The sequence below is a fragment of the Macaca mulatta genome, chromosome 13 (assembly GCF_049350105.2).
Source record: "Macaca mulatta isolate MMU2019108-1 chromosome 13, T2T-MMU8v2.0, whole genome shotgun sequence".
Lineage (NCBI taxonomy): Eukaryota > Metazoa > Chordata > Mammalia > Primates > Cercopithecidae > Macaca > Macaca mulatta.
Window position 1 is genome coordinate 25,276,069 of NC_133418.1, and position 15,986 is coordinate 25,292,054.

Sequence of the window (15,986 nt, forward strand, 5' to 3'; positions counted from 1 at the left end):
GCTATTTAATTATTTCAATATCTTCTCATCAAATGTATTTAAATAACAAAACCTCAATCAAAAAGAAAGAAATATGTAATTCTTTCAGAGTAAAAATCACACCCATAACTTGGCCACTGAGGGCTTGATCGATTCACTTTGAATTTGGCATTAAATACCATTAAGGAATATTAACTGATTTAAAAATAAGATATATTCGTGACCATGTTTCTAATTTTCAAAAATGTAGCTGCCGGTGTGTGATTATATTTCAGTTGTACAAAATATCTAAACCTATAGCAATGTGATTAATAAAACCTTAAACATATTTTCCAGTACCTTAATTCTGTGATAGGAAAATTTTAATCTGAGTATTTTAATTTCATAACCTCTAAAATAGTTTAATGATTTGTCATTGTGTTGCTGTTGTTTACCCCAGTTGACTTCAAAAGTGATATTTAAGGAGGATTATTTTGGTCTGCAGCAACTTGATAGGACTATTTTAGGGCCTTTTTAAAGCTCTATTAAAACTAACTTACAACGATTCAAAACTGTCTGTTTTAAACTATTTCAAAATGATTTTAGAGCCTTTTGAAAACTCTTTTAAACACTTTTTAAACTCTATTAAAAGCTAATAAGATATCTTGAAATAATTGTCATATCAAATACATTGATTGTTTAATGTTTAAATGTCAGATGAAAAAGGTAAAGCTATTAAGAATTCACCCAGATAGGAGTATCTTCATAGCATGTTTTCCCCTGCTTATTTTCCAGTGATCACATTATTTTGCTACCATGGTTATTTTATACAATTATCTGAAAAAAACTGGTCATGAAGGTTAAAAGAGAAGAAAATATTAAACATAAAAGGTTCAGTCTTTCATGTTGAACTACTTGGTTAACAGCGAATTTAGCTTTTAAAAAAAAAAAAAAAATCCTATTCCTGTTATCTGTTGACTTCTCCTGGCAAAAGATTCTTGTTTTTCGTTTGAACTACTGCTCTCCCACCCGACGACTGGAAATCCCCAGAGGGGGATTTCCAAGAGGCCACCTGGCAGTTGCTGAGGGTCAGAAGTGAAGCTAGCCACTTCCTCTTAAGCAGGTGGCCAAGATTACAGTTGACCTCTCCTGGTATGACTGAAAATTGCCGCATATGGTTACAGGCCTCGAGGCCTTTGGGAGGGCTTAGAGAGTTGCTGGAACAGTCAGAAGGTGGAGGGGCTGACACCACCCAGGCACAGAGGCAGGGCTCAGGGCCCACTGTGCAGGGAGGTTTTAGCCCAGCCCAGCCAAAGTAACCCCCAGGAGCCTGCTGCATAGTCCTGGAAGAGGCACAGCGGAAATAAAAGCAGACAGAGGCTTTTCTTGACTCAGCCGCTGCCTGGTCTTCTTCAGACCTGTTCTGAATTCTAAACTCTGAGGGGGATCAGATGACGTGGCCTCTCTTTGCCTAAAGCATTGAGTTTACTGCAAGGTCAGAAAAGCATGCAAAGGCCTCAGAACGGCTGCAAAGAGCTCCAACAAAACAATTTAGAACTTTATTAAGGAATAGGGGGAAGCTAGGAAGAAACTCAAACATCAAGTTTTTGAATACACTTCTTGGCCTCCTTGCTATAATTATCCAGGATAAGCATGCTGTTTTCTGTCTGTCCCTAACATGCCCTGTGATTATCCGCAAGTAACACACCCAAGTGCAGAACTTTGTTACTTAAACACCATCCTATTTGCTTCTTTCCTCAGGAGCTGTGGCTGCACCATCTGTCTTCATCTTCCCGCCATCTGAGGATCAGGTGAAATCTGGAACTGTCTCTGTTGTGTGCCTGCTGAATAACTTCTATCCCAGAGAGGCCAGCGTAAAATGGAAGGTGGATGGTGCCGTCCAAACGGGTAACTCCCAGGAGAGTGTCACAGAGCAGGACAGCAAGGACAACACCTACAGCCTGAGCAGCACCCTGACGCTGAGCAGCACAGACTACCAGAGTCACAAAGTCTATGCCTGCGAAGTCACCCATCAGGGCCTGAGCTCGCCCGTCACCAAGAGCTTCAACAGAGGAGAGTGTTAGAGGAAGAAGTGCCCCGGGCCCCCCACTTGCTCCTTAGCCCCAGCCTCACCCCCTCCCATCCTTTGGCCTCTGGCCCTTTTCCCACAGGGGAGCTACCCCTATTTCGGTCCTCGAGCTCATCTTTCACCTCATCCTCCTCCTCCTCCTCGGCTTTAATTATGCTAATATTGGAGGAGAATTAATAAATAAAGTGAATCTTTGCACCTGTGGTTTCTCTCTCCTTCCTCATTTAATAATTATTATCCGTTGTTTTACCAACTACTTGATTTCTCTTATAAGGGACTAAATATGTAGTTGTCCTAAGGCGCATCAGCATTTATAAAAATCATCCTTCATTCTATTTTACCCCATCATCCTCTGCAAGACACTCCTCCCTCAAACCCACAAGCCTCCTGTCCTCACAGTCCCCTGGGCCGTGGTAGGACAGATTTGCTTCCTTGTTTTCCCCTCATAGTCCTTTTTAAGGGTGGCAGTTCTTACAGTCACACATCCTTTGATCTAATTCAACCTACCCTGAGAATCTACCAAAGCAAATTTTTCAAAAGAAGAAACCTGCTATAAAGAGAATCATTCATTGCAATACGATATAAAATAACAACACAATCAAAGCAACCTAAATGAACAAACAATAGGGAAATGTTTAAGTTCATCATGGTACTTAGACTTAATGGAATGTCATGCCTTATTTCCATTTTTAAACATGTACTGAGTGACTTCTGTCTGCCAATGGCCTTACTGAGTACTTTCCACAACCTAATTTAATCCACACTATACTGTGAGGTTAAAAACATTCATTAAAATTTGCAAAGGTTCTATAAAGCTGAGAGATAAATATATTCTATAACTCAACAATCTCACTTCCAGATGACTGAGTGTCCCCACCCACCAAAAACTATGCAAGAATGTTCAAAGCAGCTTTATTTACAAAGCCAAAAATTGGAAATAGCCCGATTGTCCCACAATAGAATGAGTCATTAAACTGTGGTATGTTTATACATTAGAATACCCAATAAGGAGAATTAACAAACTACAACTATACCTACTCACACAGACAAATCTCATAAAAATGATGTTACATAAGAGAAACTCAATCAAAAGATATATTCTGTACGTTTTGATCCACATAAAGTTCAAAACCAGGTAAAAATAAAATTATAAATTTGTATGGAAATTACTCTCAGCTGGGGGTGGGTGAGGTAGTGCCTGGGAGAGGACAAGAAGGGGCTTCTGGGGTCTTGGTAATGTTCTGTTCCTCAGTGTGGGGTTGTGAGGTTATGGTCTGTGCACTGTTCTGTATATACATTATGCTTCAAAATAATTGCACATAAAGAACATCTTATACACAGTTAATAGATAGAAGAGGTGGAGAGGAATAAGTAATAAGTCAAGACCATACAGCTGGTAAGTGCGGGGGTCTGGGATCAAATAGCTACCTGCCTAATCCTGCCCTCTTGACCCCTGAATGAGCCTGCCTTCCAGGGCTCAAGGTGCTGGACAAAACAGCAGGCCTGCTATTTTCCTGGCATCTCTGCCCTGTTTGTCTAGCCAGGAGCACACATACATAGAAATTAAATGAAACAGACCTTCAGCAAGGGGACAGAGGATAGAAGTAACCTTGCCCAGACACTGGAAACCCATGTATGAATGCTCACATGTTTGAGAAGTGGGAGGGGCACATGTAATACCAACCTTGACTCTTCCTCATTCTGTGGGGCACTCTGGCCCCGTCCCTCTCAGCTACTCATCTATCCAACACACCTTTCTAAGCACCTCTCTCTGCCTACACTCTGAAGGGGGTTCAGGAACAACTAATACAGCATCCCTTCCCTCAACAGATTGACAATCCCCTTGTCCTGCTCTGTTTTTCTTTCCCATCAGTGCTGAGACAGTGGGGAAGGACAGTCATGGAAAAACTCTTTAAGGAAGCACCTTGCCCTTCTGCCTCTTGAGAATGTTGATGATTATCAAATCTTTCAAACTTTGGAGGTTTGAGTAGGGGTGAGAAAGACTCAGTAATGTCCCTTCCAATGACGTGAACTTGCTCACTCATCCCTGGGGGCCAAATTGAATAATCAAAGGCAGGCATAATCCAGTTATGAATTCAAACCTTCTTCTCAGAAGGCAACACTCTGAAGCGAGACCCACCCATAGCCTAAGCAAGTGAAGACAGGTGCTGCAGGTGGAATTGCGTCCTTCAAAAAGGTATACTCAACACCTAGCTCTTGGTGCCCATAAACGTGACTTTATTTGGAAATAGGGTCTTTGCAGAGGTAATCAAGTCAAAATTAGGTCATACTGAAATGTCTGTGAGGATGTGGTGAAAATGGATCATTCATATATTGCTGGTGGGAATATGAAAGGGTATAGCTACTCTAGAAAATAGTTGTCAGTTTCTTGAAAAACTAAACAAAAGACACCTACCGTATGATCCAGGAATTGAATTGTGCTTCTTGGGAATTTGCCCCCAGGAAATAAAAACTGATGTCCACACAGAAACCCATACAGAATTGTTCACAGCAGCTTTATTTGTTCTAGTCAAAGCTAGAAAGAGCCAATCCATCCCCCAATAGGCAACTGGTCTAACAAATTGTAATATATCCATACCATAGAATACTATGAGGCAATAAAAAGGAACGGAGTATTGATATAGAGAACAACTGGAGTGATTCTGAAGGACTTTCTATTGAGTGAAAAAAGACAATCTCAAAGGGTCATTTGAGATTTGATTCCTTTTACGTAACATTGTTACATTATAGGGTGTTACATTATACCCTATAATGTAATTACACCCTATAATGTAATGTTACATTACACCCTATAATGTAATGTTACATTGTTACATTACAGAGTGACAACTTTATAGGGATAGAGGACAGATTCTGGTTGCCAGGGGTTAGGGTGGAGAAAAAAGAATAGACTAGACTATAAAAGGAGATCTTCGTGATCATGGGATAATTCTCTGTCTTGATTGCAGTGGTAATTACAGACAACTAGACATGTAATAAAATGACATAGAGCTGTACACACTTACTTTATCAATGTCAAATTCTTGGTTTTGATATTGTACTGTAATTATGTAAGAAGTAACCATCAGGAGAAAATGGGTTCAGGGCACATCAGACCTCCTTGCTTTATATCCTGTCTTTGCTACTTTCTGTGACTCTATAACTATTCCAAATAATTTTTTAAAAAACTTTTTTTTTTATGCTGGATCTGAGTGGGCCCTAAATCCAATGACTGGTGTCCTTAAAAGGACAAGGAGATTGGAGATGCAGGGACACACAGGAAGAATACCACGTGACCAAGAACGCCTCCGGCAGAGACCAGAGGGATGCAGCTGAGAGCCAAAGAGCACCAAGGATTGCTGGGAGCCACCGGAAGCGGGGGAGGTGTGGAATGGTTTCTCCCTGACAGCCTCCAGAAGACACTAACTCTGCCTGTGCCTTGAATTCAGATTTCTGTCTCCGGACCTATGAGAGAACAAACTTCTGTTGTTTTATGGCTCTTAGTTCGTGGTACTTTGTTAGGGTAGAACCAAGAAACTACTACAATGGGGATGGCCGAGAAGAGAGCACACCTCCCAGGGAACTCCCTTCTACACTAATGAGCCAGACCCCAGCAAGGGTTCACCTCCCCAGGTGGCTGGCCAAATCCACTCACAGAAATCAGGCTCCACAGATCTGAGAGTTACTCAAATCCAAAAAGTTCAGGTCAGCATGAGTTAAAAGCCAAACAGACAAGAGGTCTAGCCTGCTTCTCTTGAGATGTGGTATGCTTTTGGCTCTAAAAATGAACTTTGGAATGAGAATGCCCTTACTCTGACAGGTACAGGCTGTGTGGCCCTGAGCAAGTTTCCTTTTTTATTATTATTTTTACACTTTAAGTTATATGGTACATGTGCACAACATGCAAATTTGTTACATATGTATACATGTGCCATGTTGGTGTGCTGCACCCGTTAACTCGTCACTTACATTAGGTATATCTCCTAATGCCATCCCTCCCCTTTCCCCCAACCCCACGACAAGTCCCCACCTTGTGTCCAAGTGTTCTCATTGTTCAATTCCCACCTATGAGTGAGAACATGTATTTGGTTTTCTATCCTTGCGATAGTTTGCTCAGAATGATGGATTCCAGCTTCATCCATGTCCCTGCAAAGGACATGAGCTCATTCTTTTTTGTGGCTGCATAGTATTCCATGGTGTATATGTGCCACATTTTCTGAATCCAGTCTACTATTGATGGACATTTGGGTTGGTTCCAAGTCTTTGCTATTGTGAGTAGTGCCACAATAAACATATGTGTGCATGTGTCTTTATAGCAGCATGATTTATAATCCTTTGGGTATATGCCCAGTAATGGGATGGCTGGGTCAAGGCCCTGAGCAAGTTTCTTAATCTGCCTGGGCCTCCCTTTCTCACCTGTAAGGTGCAGATCATGATGGTAATGCCTGATAGGTAAAGAATTGTGAAGATTAAAAGAGATAGCACAAGCAAAAAGCTCAGCACACTGTGGATTGTATGAAAAGCTCGGTGAGTGCCAGCTATTGAGTGAACACATGTGCTTTCATTGATCTTCAGGGTAGGCTACTCTTTGGCTCCAAAGCTCCCTGGGTCCCATGGTAGATCTAAGGCAGAAGCTAGGCAAGAGAAAGAAAAAGAAAAGAGAAGAAATCAAAGAGGGAAGGAAAAAGAGAAGGGAGGAGAGAAAAAAAAGTGAGAAAAATATGTCTGCAAAGGAAAACCAGGAAGGCCATCCCATGATATGCCCCATCTGTGGTAGGATGGGTATCCTTACTCCAGGTCAGAGATGGCAGCTTGGCACACCACGTGGCTCACCAAGCATGAAACAGTGGTCATTCTGAGAGAGAAGAGGCAGGCCCACACCCATGGCACAGAGCCTCACATCAACTGTGGAATGATGCCTGGACATGGGGGAAAACAGTGTATGGTGCCACAGAGACTAAGACACAGTAAGAAAAATGAAAACTTACTGATAGTTGGCAGTGGGGTTAGTATAACAATAAATGTTTAGTGTCACAAGATTGGGGCACTCCAAATGCTAACCACCACCTCCACTGACACTCTTATCAGTCACCTACACCATCCCAGGTAAACTTGGGCACACAATTCCCCTTGTCCCTCCCTCACCCTGTCTGTGAGACAAGGAGCTTCGCTGATCGTTTCAAAGTCTTTTTCTGGCTCTCATGTCTATACATCAGAGTGGGGTCCTCTGTGGCTTCAAAACCGGACTATACCTTTCTATTTTTAATTCTTTTTCCTATGAGAACAAGTTTTTAGAATTCGCCATGTTTCCTAGAGTTGGTGTTAATACCTTCACCCACAAGTCCCTGAGCAAGTCAATAAGTTGAACATATTATTTTGGAGAAAAGAGAAATGGAGACGAGAGGATGAGTAAATGAATTTTAGAAGAACAATAAATGGAAGACAAAGAAATTGGGAAGGACGGGGAGGAGGAGGTGAAGGAGGAGAAAGAGGAAGCAAAGGCTGACTGATGGAGGATGAGAAATGAAACAGAAAGAGAAAAGAGGAAGCCAGATCGATGTTTGTGTGTTTCTTTGTCTTTTCACACTGGACCTTGTTCCAGGTATTAACAATTCCAAGACTTAACTCTTCAACTGCTTCCCTTCAACCTAATAGCTCTCTTTGTTCTTTCCTGAAACCTGCACCCCCAGTGAGCTCAAGTGCATGCCAGTTCTTTTCTTCTTCCCACAGAAAGTGCCCCTTGGGCTGGGTACCTGTGCTGGGGAAGGGGAAGGAGGATTTTTTATAACAGCTATCAGGGTGGGATCTATCATTTTACTAAATTAAATTGTCAACCAGAGCAGCCACTGGAGAACCCAAGTCTAAGTCACTAGAACGCAGGCCAGGGGCTCTGCAGCCCTTCCCTCACTCATGGAGCACAGGTGGGTGGCCACCAGGGATCAAGTCAGCCATTACCATGAGCATGGAGAAACATAGTGAATAAGTTATTGGGCTGCTTTCCCTACATCATCCTGTACATATAATTGCCTGGGAAAATATGCTCACAAGTCATAATAGCAAGTTACTGCACTTTGGTGCTTCAGTTTTCTCATCTGAAAGGGAGTGGGGGTCTTACTTGTAAGATTGTTGTGAGGATTAAATGAAACAATTCACATAAAGTTCTAAGCATCAGGTCTAGTATATACTAAGGGATCTATAAATATTTGTTATCATTAGTAATGGAAGGAGTAGCTCAGTGAAATTTGGCTATTGTTTGATTTCCTCCTTGAACTTGTTCTTCAGTCATAACTCTTTCAGCCTCAGTGTGCTTGAACCTTGAATTAACTCACATACATTCTAGACTTGATATCCAATATCCTGCCACTAGCCTCGCAGAGCTATTGAGCTCTGGAGATAAGACCAGTCCATACTGAGATGGGCTATATATGTAAAAACACATCCAATTTTTAATATTTTGTACAAAAAATACAGGTAAATTTTAATATTTCATATTGATTACATGTTGAGATTACCCAGTATATATTGGAAGCAACCAAATTTATTATTAAAATTGATTTCACAGATTTCTTTTTGCTTTTATAACATGGCTAGTAAAAATTTTTAAATTATATATGTGGATCACATTATAATTTTCTATATTTCCCGTGTATTTCTATCAGGCAGTGTTATCTAGATTATTCTAAACTACTAAACGTATCCTTGAAAATGGTCCCAAGCCCAAGAGAGTTTTGGATCTTGGCATTAAGCTGGCCCATGAAGAAATAAGATATAAGAAATAAGAGTTCCCTGGACTCACACCCAGCACCTCGGCAAGGATTAGAATAAATGTTAATCAAAGGATTTTTCTACTTCAACACCCCCACTCTTACCATTGTACAGATAAGAAAACTGACAGAGAAATTCTTGCTTCAGATTATCTGGCTCCTAGAAGGCTAGGCTTGTATATCCTGACAGTTAGCTCACTATTAATTCCTTTTCACCACTCTCTCTTCTTCCAGTCACTTATTCTCCTGGAAATGCTCTCAATATTTTTTTCTTATAAATATGGGCATAGTAGTTATAACAACATAAGCCATAATTACATAATTGCCCAAGAATATGAATATACTAAAACTCAAGTATTGATATGACTTATTTTGTACAGCGTGAGAAGGAGGTAGACCTAAAACATTTATAAATACTAATCTATTTGTATGATATGACATATGATGTAGGGAACTGGATGGAGGGAAGCCACTCCCATGTTCCCCCTCACAATGGCAGCAGTAGTGGAGGATATAGAGCAGTACAAGATAAGATCCACAGTCCTTGCCATTAGTGCTCTGCCAATCTAATTGGACAGTCAAGCAATGGATAAGGAAGTTGAACTTGCCCCATGAAACAACAGCTTCAGGCAGGAAAACAGTTTGGGGACATGGGAAACACTGACCAGTCATCTGTAGACCTCAATCACAATTTACTCTTTTTTTTTTTCTTCAAGACAGAGTTTTGCTCTTGTTGCTCACATTGGAGTGCAATGGTGCAATCTCAGCTCACTGCAACCTCTGCCTCCCGGGTTCATGTGATTCTCCTGCCTCAGCCTCCTGAGTAGCTGGGATTACAGGCATGTGCCACTACGCCCGGTTAATTTTGTATTTTTAGTAGAGACAGGGTTTCACCATGTTGGTTGGGCTGGTCTCAAACTCCTGACCTCAGATGATTTGCCCACCTCGGCTTCCCAAAGTGCTGGGATTACAGGCGTGAGCCACCGCGCCAGGCCACACTTTCTTCTTTCACTCAGTAAGTATGTATTGAATGCCTGAAATGTGCCAAGTACTGTCTTTAATGCTGAGGCTATCACACAGGTAAAACTCCCTGCCTTTGTGAAGCTTATAGTCTAGCTGGGGAGATAAATGATAAAGATTGATAAATTTTAAAATTTATTATTTTAGGTAATGATGGGGTAAAGACAGCATTAAAGCCAGGGCAGGAATTGTTGGAGGAGTGTTATAAGTTTCAACAGGGTCATCAGGAAAGGTGTCACTAAGAAGGTAGCATTCAGGTGAAGATTTAAATGAAGTGGGAAGTAAACCATGTGGATAAATAGGTAAGAACACAGCAGGAACTGCAAATGAAAAGTCCCGAGGTGGGCATGTGCCCGGATTGCTCACGATACAGGGTTATAAGGAGGGCAGGTCATGTCGTGTTTTGTGGGTCACAGGAAGCATTTCTTTTACTGTAAGTGAGCTGAGGCTGGTAGACTTTGAGCAAAATAATAATATTGAGGCCAGGGACGGTGGCTCACACCTGTAATCCCAGCACTTAGGGAGGATGAGGTGGGTGGAGTTTGAAACCAGCCTAGGCAACATGGGGAAACCCTTTCTCTACAAAAAATATTATACAAACAATTAGCCAGGTGTGGTGGCATGTGCCTGTAGTCCCAGCTACTTGGGAGGCTGAGATAGGGAGCCCAGGGAGGTGGACACTGCCGGGAGCCATGATCGTGCCACTGTACTACAGCCTGGGAGATGGAGTGAGACCCTGTCTCAAAAATAAAAATAATACCCTCCGTAGAGCCCCTTATTTAGGGACTCTGTAGAGTCCCTTATTCCCCTTATAAGGGAACTCATTTCTTATATCTTATTTCTTCATGGGCCGGCTTAATGCCAAAAAAATATATATCATTTGACATATATGAACAGGATTTCTCTAGGTAATCTGATGAGAATAACCCATCAGGGGTGGGATAAGAAGAAGTGTGGAAACCCCAGTTGGGAACCAGTTACATAATCCAATCGGGTGAGGAAGCTACTTTGAAAGTAGCCCTGTCAGGAAGCACTGCCAGTGTGGATGTGGGGAAGAAAGAAAATTGAAGTGGGAATCCAGGGTTTTCAGCCTGATGAATTGGAAGGATAGATTTGCCTTAACTGAAATGAAGAAGTCTATAGAACATAGGGATAAGTTTGGAAGCTCAACTTGAATTCGCCTGGAATTCATTTTTGTGTATAAGGTAAGGGTCAAGGTTCATTTTTTCCATGTGGATGTGCAGCTGTTCCAGCATTATTTTTTACTTTTATTTTTACTTTTTTTCATAAAATACATACCTATTTCATGAGCTGCTGAAAACTCCAGCACTATTCATGTAAAAAGACTTTTCTTTCCCATTAGATTGCTTTAGTGTCTTTGTTGGAAATCAACTGGCAATGTAAGTTTGGTCTATTTCTATTCTATTTAATTCCCCTGATCAATTTGATTATCCTCATGCCAATAGACACAGTCTCGATTCCTGAAGCTTTAGGAGCTCTGTTTTGGGCACGTCGAGTCTGAGATGTCTATTAGACAAGCAAGTGGAGATGTCAGATGGACAACTGGCTATAAGAGTCAAGAATTCAGAAGCAAGAGGTCAGTGCTGGAGACACAAACATGATGTCATCACCACACATATGGTGTAAAAAGCCATCAGACTGGGAGGAAGTACGTAGCAATGACATATGGAAAGAGAAATCCAAGCACTGAGCTAGGAGGCACTCCAATGTAAAGAAGCTGGCAAGATGAGGAGGAACCAGAAAAGAAGATTGAAATAGACTGGCTAGAGAAGGAGATGGAAAAAAAAAACAAAAAACAAAAAAAAAAACAAAAAAAAAACCAGGAGACTGGTGTTATCTTAGGACCCAAGAGGAAAAACATTACAAACAGGAAAAAGTGGATCAACTGTGTCAATTGCTGATAACAGGTCAACCAAGATTAGGAATGGAAATGGGCCACTGGATTTAGCCATATTGGGAATCACCGGTGAACTAGACAAGTGCAGTTTTTATAGAACACCAGGGACAAAAGTCTGATCCAAATGGGTTAAAAAGAGAATAAGAGCAAAGAAATTGGAGAGAGCATGCATGGACAATGCTTTCAAGGAGAGAATTAGAAGAGGGAAGGAAAGAAATGAGGTGGTCACTGGAAGGACAAGGGGGCTCTACAAAGGGTATATTTTACTTTTGTTTATTTTCTTATGTTTTAATACTTTGTTTATAGATGGTTCTACATGATATGCAGGTGAGGGTTTATTTTAAATGGAGAGAAATGACAGCACTTTTAAGTGCTAATAAGAATGATTTGGTAGAAAGGGAAAAGCTGGTGCTGAAGGGGAGAGAAGAGAAAATTGCTGGAGCAATGTTCCTGAGGAGGTAGGAAGGGTGGATGAAGACAGATGGAGGTGTCATCCTCAACTAGGAACACAGATACTTCAGCCACAGAAACAAAGGAGAAAGAGGTATCCAGGGCACAGATGCAGAGAGGTCCACAGGGGTGCTGGGAACTGTTTGTGATTTCTCCAATAAATGTATGTCACTTAGATTTTGCAGGTGTAGAAGCTTGGGAAGATCTTGAAAATGGAAATGAGCAAGGAAAAGCTATAGCGAGGGTGCTAAGAGAAGAGAGGATGGGGAGAAGAGTGACTCTCACAGGAGGACATCCCGACCACCTGCCAGTCCTTTCTTGTTGGCTCCATTTGCAGACCCTTTCCCTGAAAAGACCCTCCATAAACACCCCAACAGACATGCCCTCACCTGCTGCCTTCCCTCTCCTCTTTCCATTCCACTTGCTCCTTTCCTGTTCTCAGATACAAAATGTCATCCTTTCTCCCTTCCTCTTCCTTCCCTCTTCTCTGTCTCTCTCCCCAGTTCCTCTCATCCTTTCCACATCTCTATTGACCTGCCAAACTCTTCTCAGGGTCTGAACAGCCCTTACTACCCATACCATGTGGTTATTGATCTCTGTATGAGAAGGGTCTGTCTCCCAACTCTGGAACCTTTTGTATCCCTAAAGTTAGCAAGATTCTCTGCATGTAGCCAGAAAAGGGATGACAGAGGAGAGGGTCAAAGCAGTTAGGAGGTAGAGAAGAGAAGGAGGCTGACATTTGCTAGCACTGTCACTTGTATGACCCCCTTTGCTGTCATACCATACACTGAAATGTTTCTCATTTGCCCTGTCTCATAGATGAAGAAACAGACTAAGAAAGATTGCATAACGTGTTTGGGATTGCAGAGCTAGTAAGACAAAGAATCACTATTTAAACTCAGGTTGTCAAACCCAGACTTCCAAGCATTCCCCACAGTTTTGCACATGGTAGCTTCTGTGTTGGTTTCCAATAATATTGGTTTGTAATAAGAACAGTTAGGTCTCAGTCAGCTCCTTTAAAACTAATAAGGTCAGACTGAATGTTCAGTAAGGGCCTTTCATCTCTATGAATCCTTCTAAAAAATATATAAGGTTTTATTTCACCATGGGCCCAAGAACAAACAAGAAAGAGCCCCCAATTTATGACACAGCATTAAAATATTGATGATCAAAATGAAAAAACAAAATAGGCACAAAAGAGATGTATGAAATTGCTGGCATCTCGGCCCATGCCAACTTGTAACAGGTTTTCATTCTGTGATAGTTGTAATGGATACAACGTCTCAACACTGACAAGCATCATGTCACTGAATCTTCCAGCAACCTCTGGGGAGCTTGTTTTACCCTCTTTTGTAGACAAAAAAAACTAAGACTTAGAGAGAGTTAATACCATGTCCAAAATCACATCATCAGAAATTCCCAAATCAGGATTCAAACTCAGGCAGTCCAATCAAGAGCCCTAACTCCAAAACACAGTGCTAGTTTCTCAATCATTACTCTTCGTGGTTGCCATTTTCAGAGGCAAAGCATTAGTGACTCGCAGAGTGAAAAGGAGCTTGGAAATCAAATCTCTCATTTAACACATGAGAAGACCCAAGGAGAGACTGAATGACATGACCTGGTAGAGACAGATTTGAGATTCGAGGTCAGTGTTCTTTCTATCTGTTATGTTTTTACTATTTGAGCTAATTGCAGACATCTCAGGGGAAGAATTCTGAATGTCTGCAAAAATGGAGAGTCACCAAGCCTAAGACAACTAGGAGGAGTGTTGGTCTAATTTGGAAAAATAACTCATTAATGAAAGGTACCTCTTGGTACCCCAGCATCTTCCACCATCACATCCCAGTAGTCAGGCCCAAACATGCCCCCAGCCAGCCCTACCTCAGACTAGTTATTACAAAGTTTCATGGTTACTAGCCTGAGAAGATTAAAAAAAGTAATGCTACCTTATGAGGGAGAGTCCCAGGGACCAAGATAGCAACTGTCATAGCAACCGTCACACTGCTTTGGTCAAGGAGAAGACCCTTTGGGGAACTGAAAACTGAACCTTGGGCAACATCTGTTGCTTTCACTCCCATCCTCCTCCAACAGGGCTGGGTGGAGCACTCCACACCCTTTCAGAAGTTCCCAAGGCCCCACGCACCTGGGGCCCCCACAGCACCTGGCTGAGGCTGTGTCCAGCACTGGGATGGAAGTAACACCAACCCCAACCTTGTTTGATATCACTTCACCTAAATGCATTTGTTCATCTCCAGCCCTGGGGTTCTCATCTTGGAAAACCTCAGCCCAGAATAATAGTGTCCTCTAAGAGATGGATATGGTAACAGGACCCATGCAGACTGCATGTAAGAATGAAGTTGTGAGCAAGCAGGTGCTTCATGAGACCCAGAAGTGTCCTGGAAATATTTAAGAGTAGCAAGAAACCATTTATGTTGAATAGTTTGGTATTCTCAGAAAAGAGAGGCTGGGAAGATTAAGGATGAACTATATATATCAACCTTTCAGAATATATTTCAGTAAACTTCCTAGAGCCCATGACAGAAGCATTCTCTTCTATTACATTCCCTTTCCATCCATGCATATAACCATCTGTACTTCTATCCACCCATCTGTTGATCCTTCCTCAAGTCATAAGGCTTATTGACAGCCCTTCTACACCAAATAACACTAACTCCAGAAAAAAACCTGTTCTTATGCCTAGACGTACGAATGTCCACCTTCACTAATTCCATAGAAATGTATTAGCATTTCCATGTACCTGGCTCTCAACGAAGATTTGCAGATAACATAGTCAATAAGACAGAACTCTCAACTCAAGGAGCTCCTAGCCTAGTGTAGAAACAATCAGAAATTGCAACACAGAGAAATGGAGTTGAAAGGAGTGCCTAGAGAGCTCTGTGTAAGCACACAGAAGGAGCACCTAACACATATTGGAGGCCAGAGAAGGTACACACCTCCTGCCCAAACATTAGTCAACCTGGGAATTACCTAACATCAACAGTGTCTTCACAAGTCATTCCAATGCTCCAGACCTCTGTTTGGGATGCCATGGGTTCATGAACTCTCACATGGAATCTATCACTTTTTTATCCGCTCTTGGTTTGGGGTTACTTGTTTATAATAAAGCAATAACAATAAACCTCTATGTCAACATCACTGTGCACAGCAAATGAAATACTGTGTATTCATTTCCACTTCATACAGAGCATGGTGCAGAGAAGGTGCTCAATTCACAATCTTTTCATATTCTTTATTATTAACAGGTTCTTGAGTTCAATGGCTGAGCTCAGTGGATAGTCTCCCTGCAGTAATTTCACAAAGAAATCCTTCTTAACTTTGACCTGATACCTTTGTTTCTTCCAATATGCAATGCATTACAATCCTTCCATTCATCCTTACCTACTTAACATGTAAAAGCAAAAAGTCTCTCAATTTTGGGGGTGAGGAAGGAGGGATAGCATTAGGAGATATACCTAATGTAAATGACGAGTTAACGGGTGCAGCACACCAACATGGCACATGTATACATATGTAACAAACCTGCATGTTGTGCACATATACCCTAGAACTTAAAGTAAAATAAATAAATAAATAAATTTCAGTACACCTCTAGTAGGATATATTCTAAAGGAAAAAGAACCACAAAAAAACTTACACTGCATTCAGTTGTCTTATTGTAGCACTAATAACATGATACAGAAAAAGAAAAGCAAATATTTGTTTTAATTCCATTAGGAACTGAGATTTTCACAGTAAGAAAAAAGAGATCCAAGTATAAAATCAAAGA

At 41.4% G+C, this 15,986-nt stretch overlaps 1 protein-coding gene across 50 annotated transcripts in view; it reads left to right on the forward strand.

The window, feature by feature from the left end:
• Window positions 1-2,245, forward strand: part of LOC701504 (immunoglobulin kappa light chain) — a 676,887-nt gene extending 674,642 nt beyond the window's left edge. For all 50 annotated transcript variants that reach the window (XM_077959056.1, XM_077959054.1, XM_077959052.1 and 47 more), the window contains exon 4: window positions 1,720-2,245. In XM_077959056.1, coding sequence (XP_077815182.1) covers window positions 1,720-2,042 — 323 coding nt within the window. In that variant the 3' untranslated portion in view covers window positions 2,043-2,245. The remainder of the gene's footprint in view (window positions 1-1,719) is intronic.
• The last annotated feature ends 13,741 nt before the right edge of the window (window positions 2,246-15,986 follow it).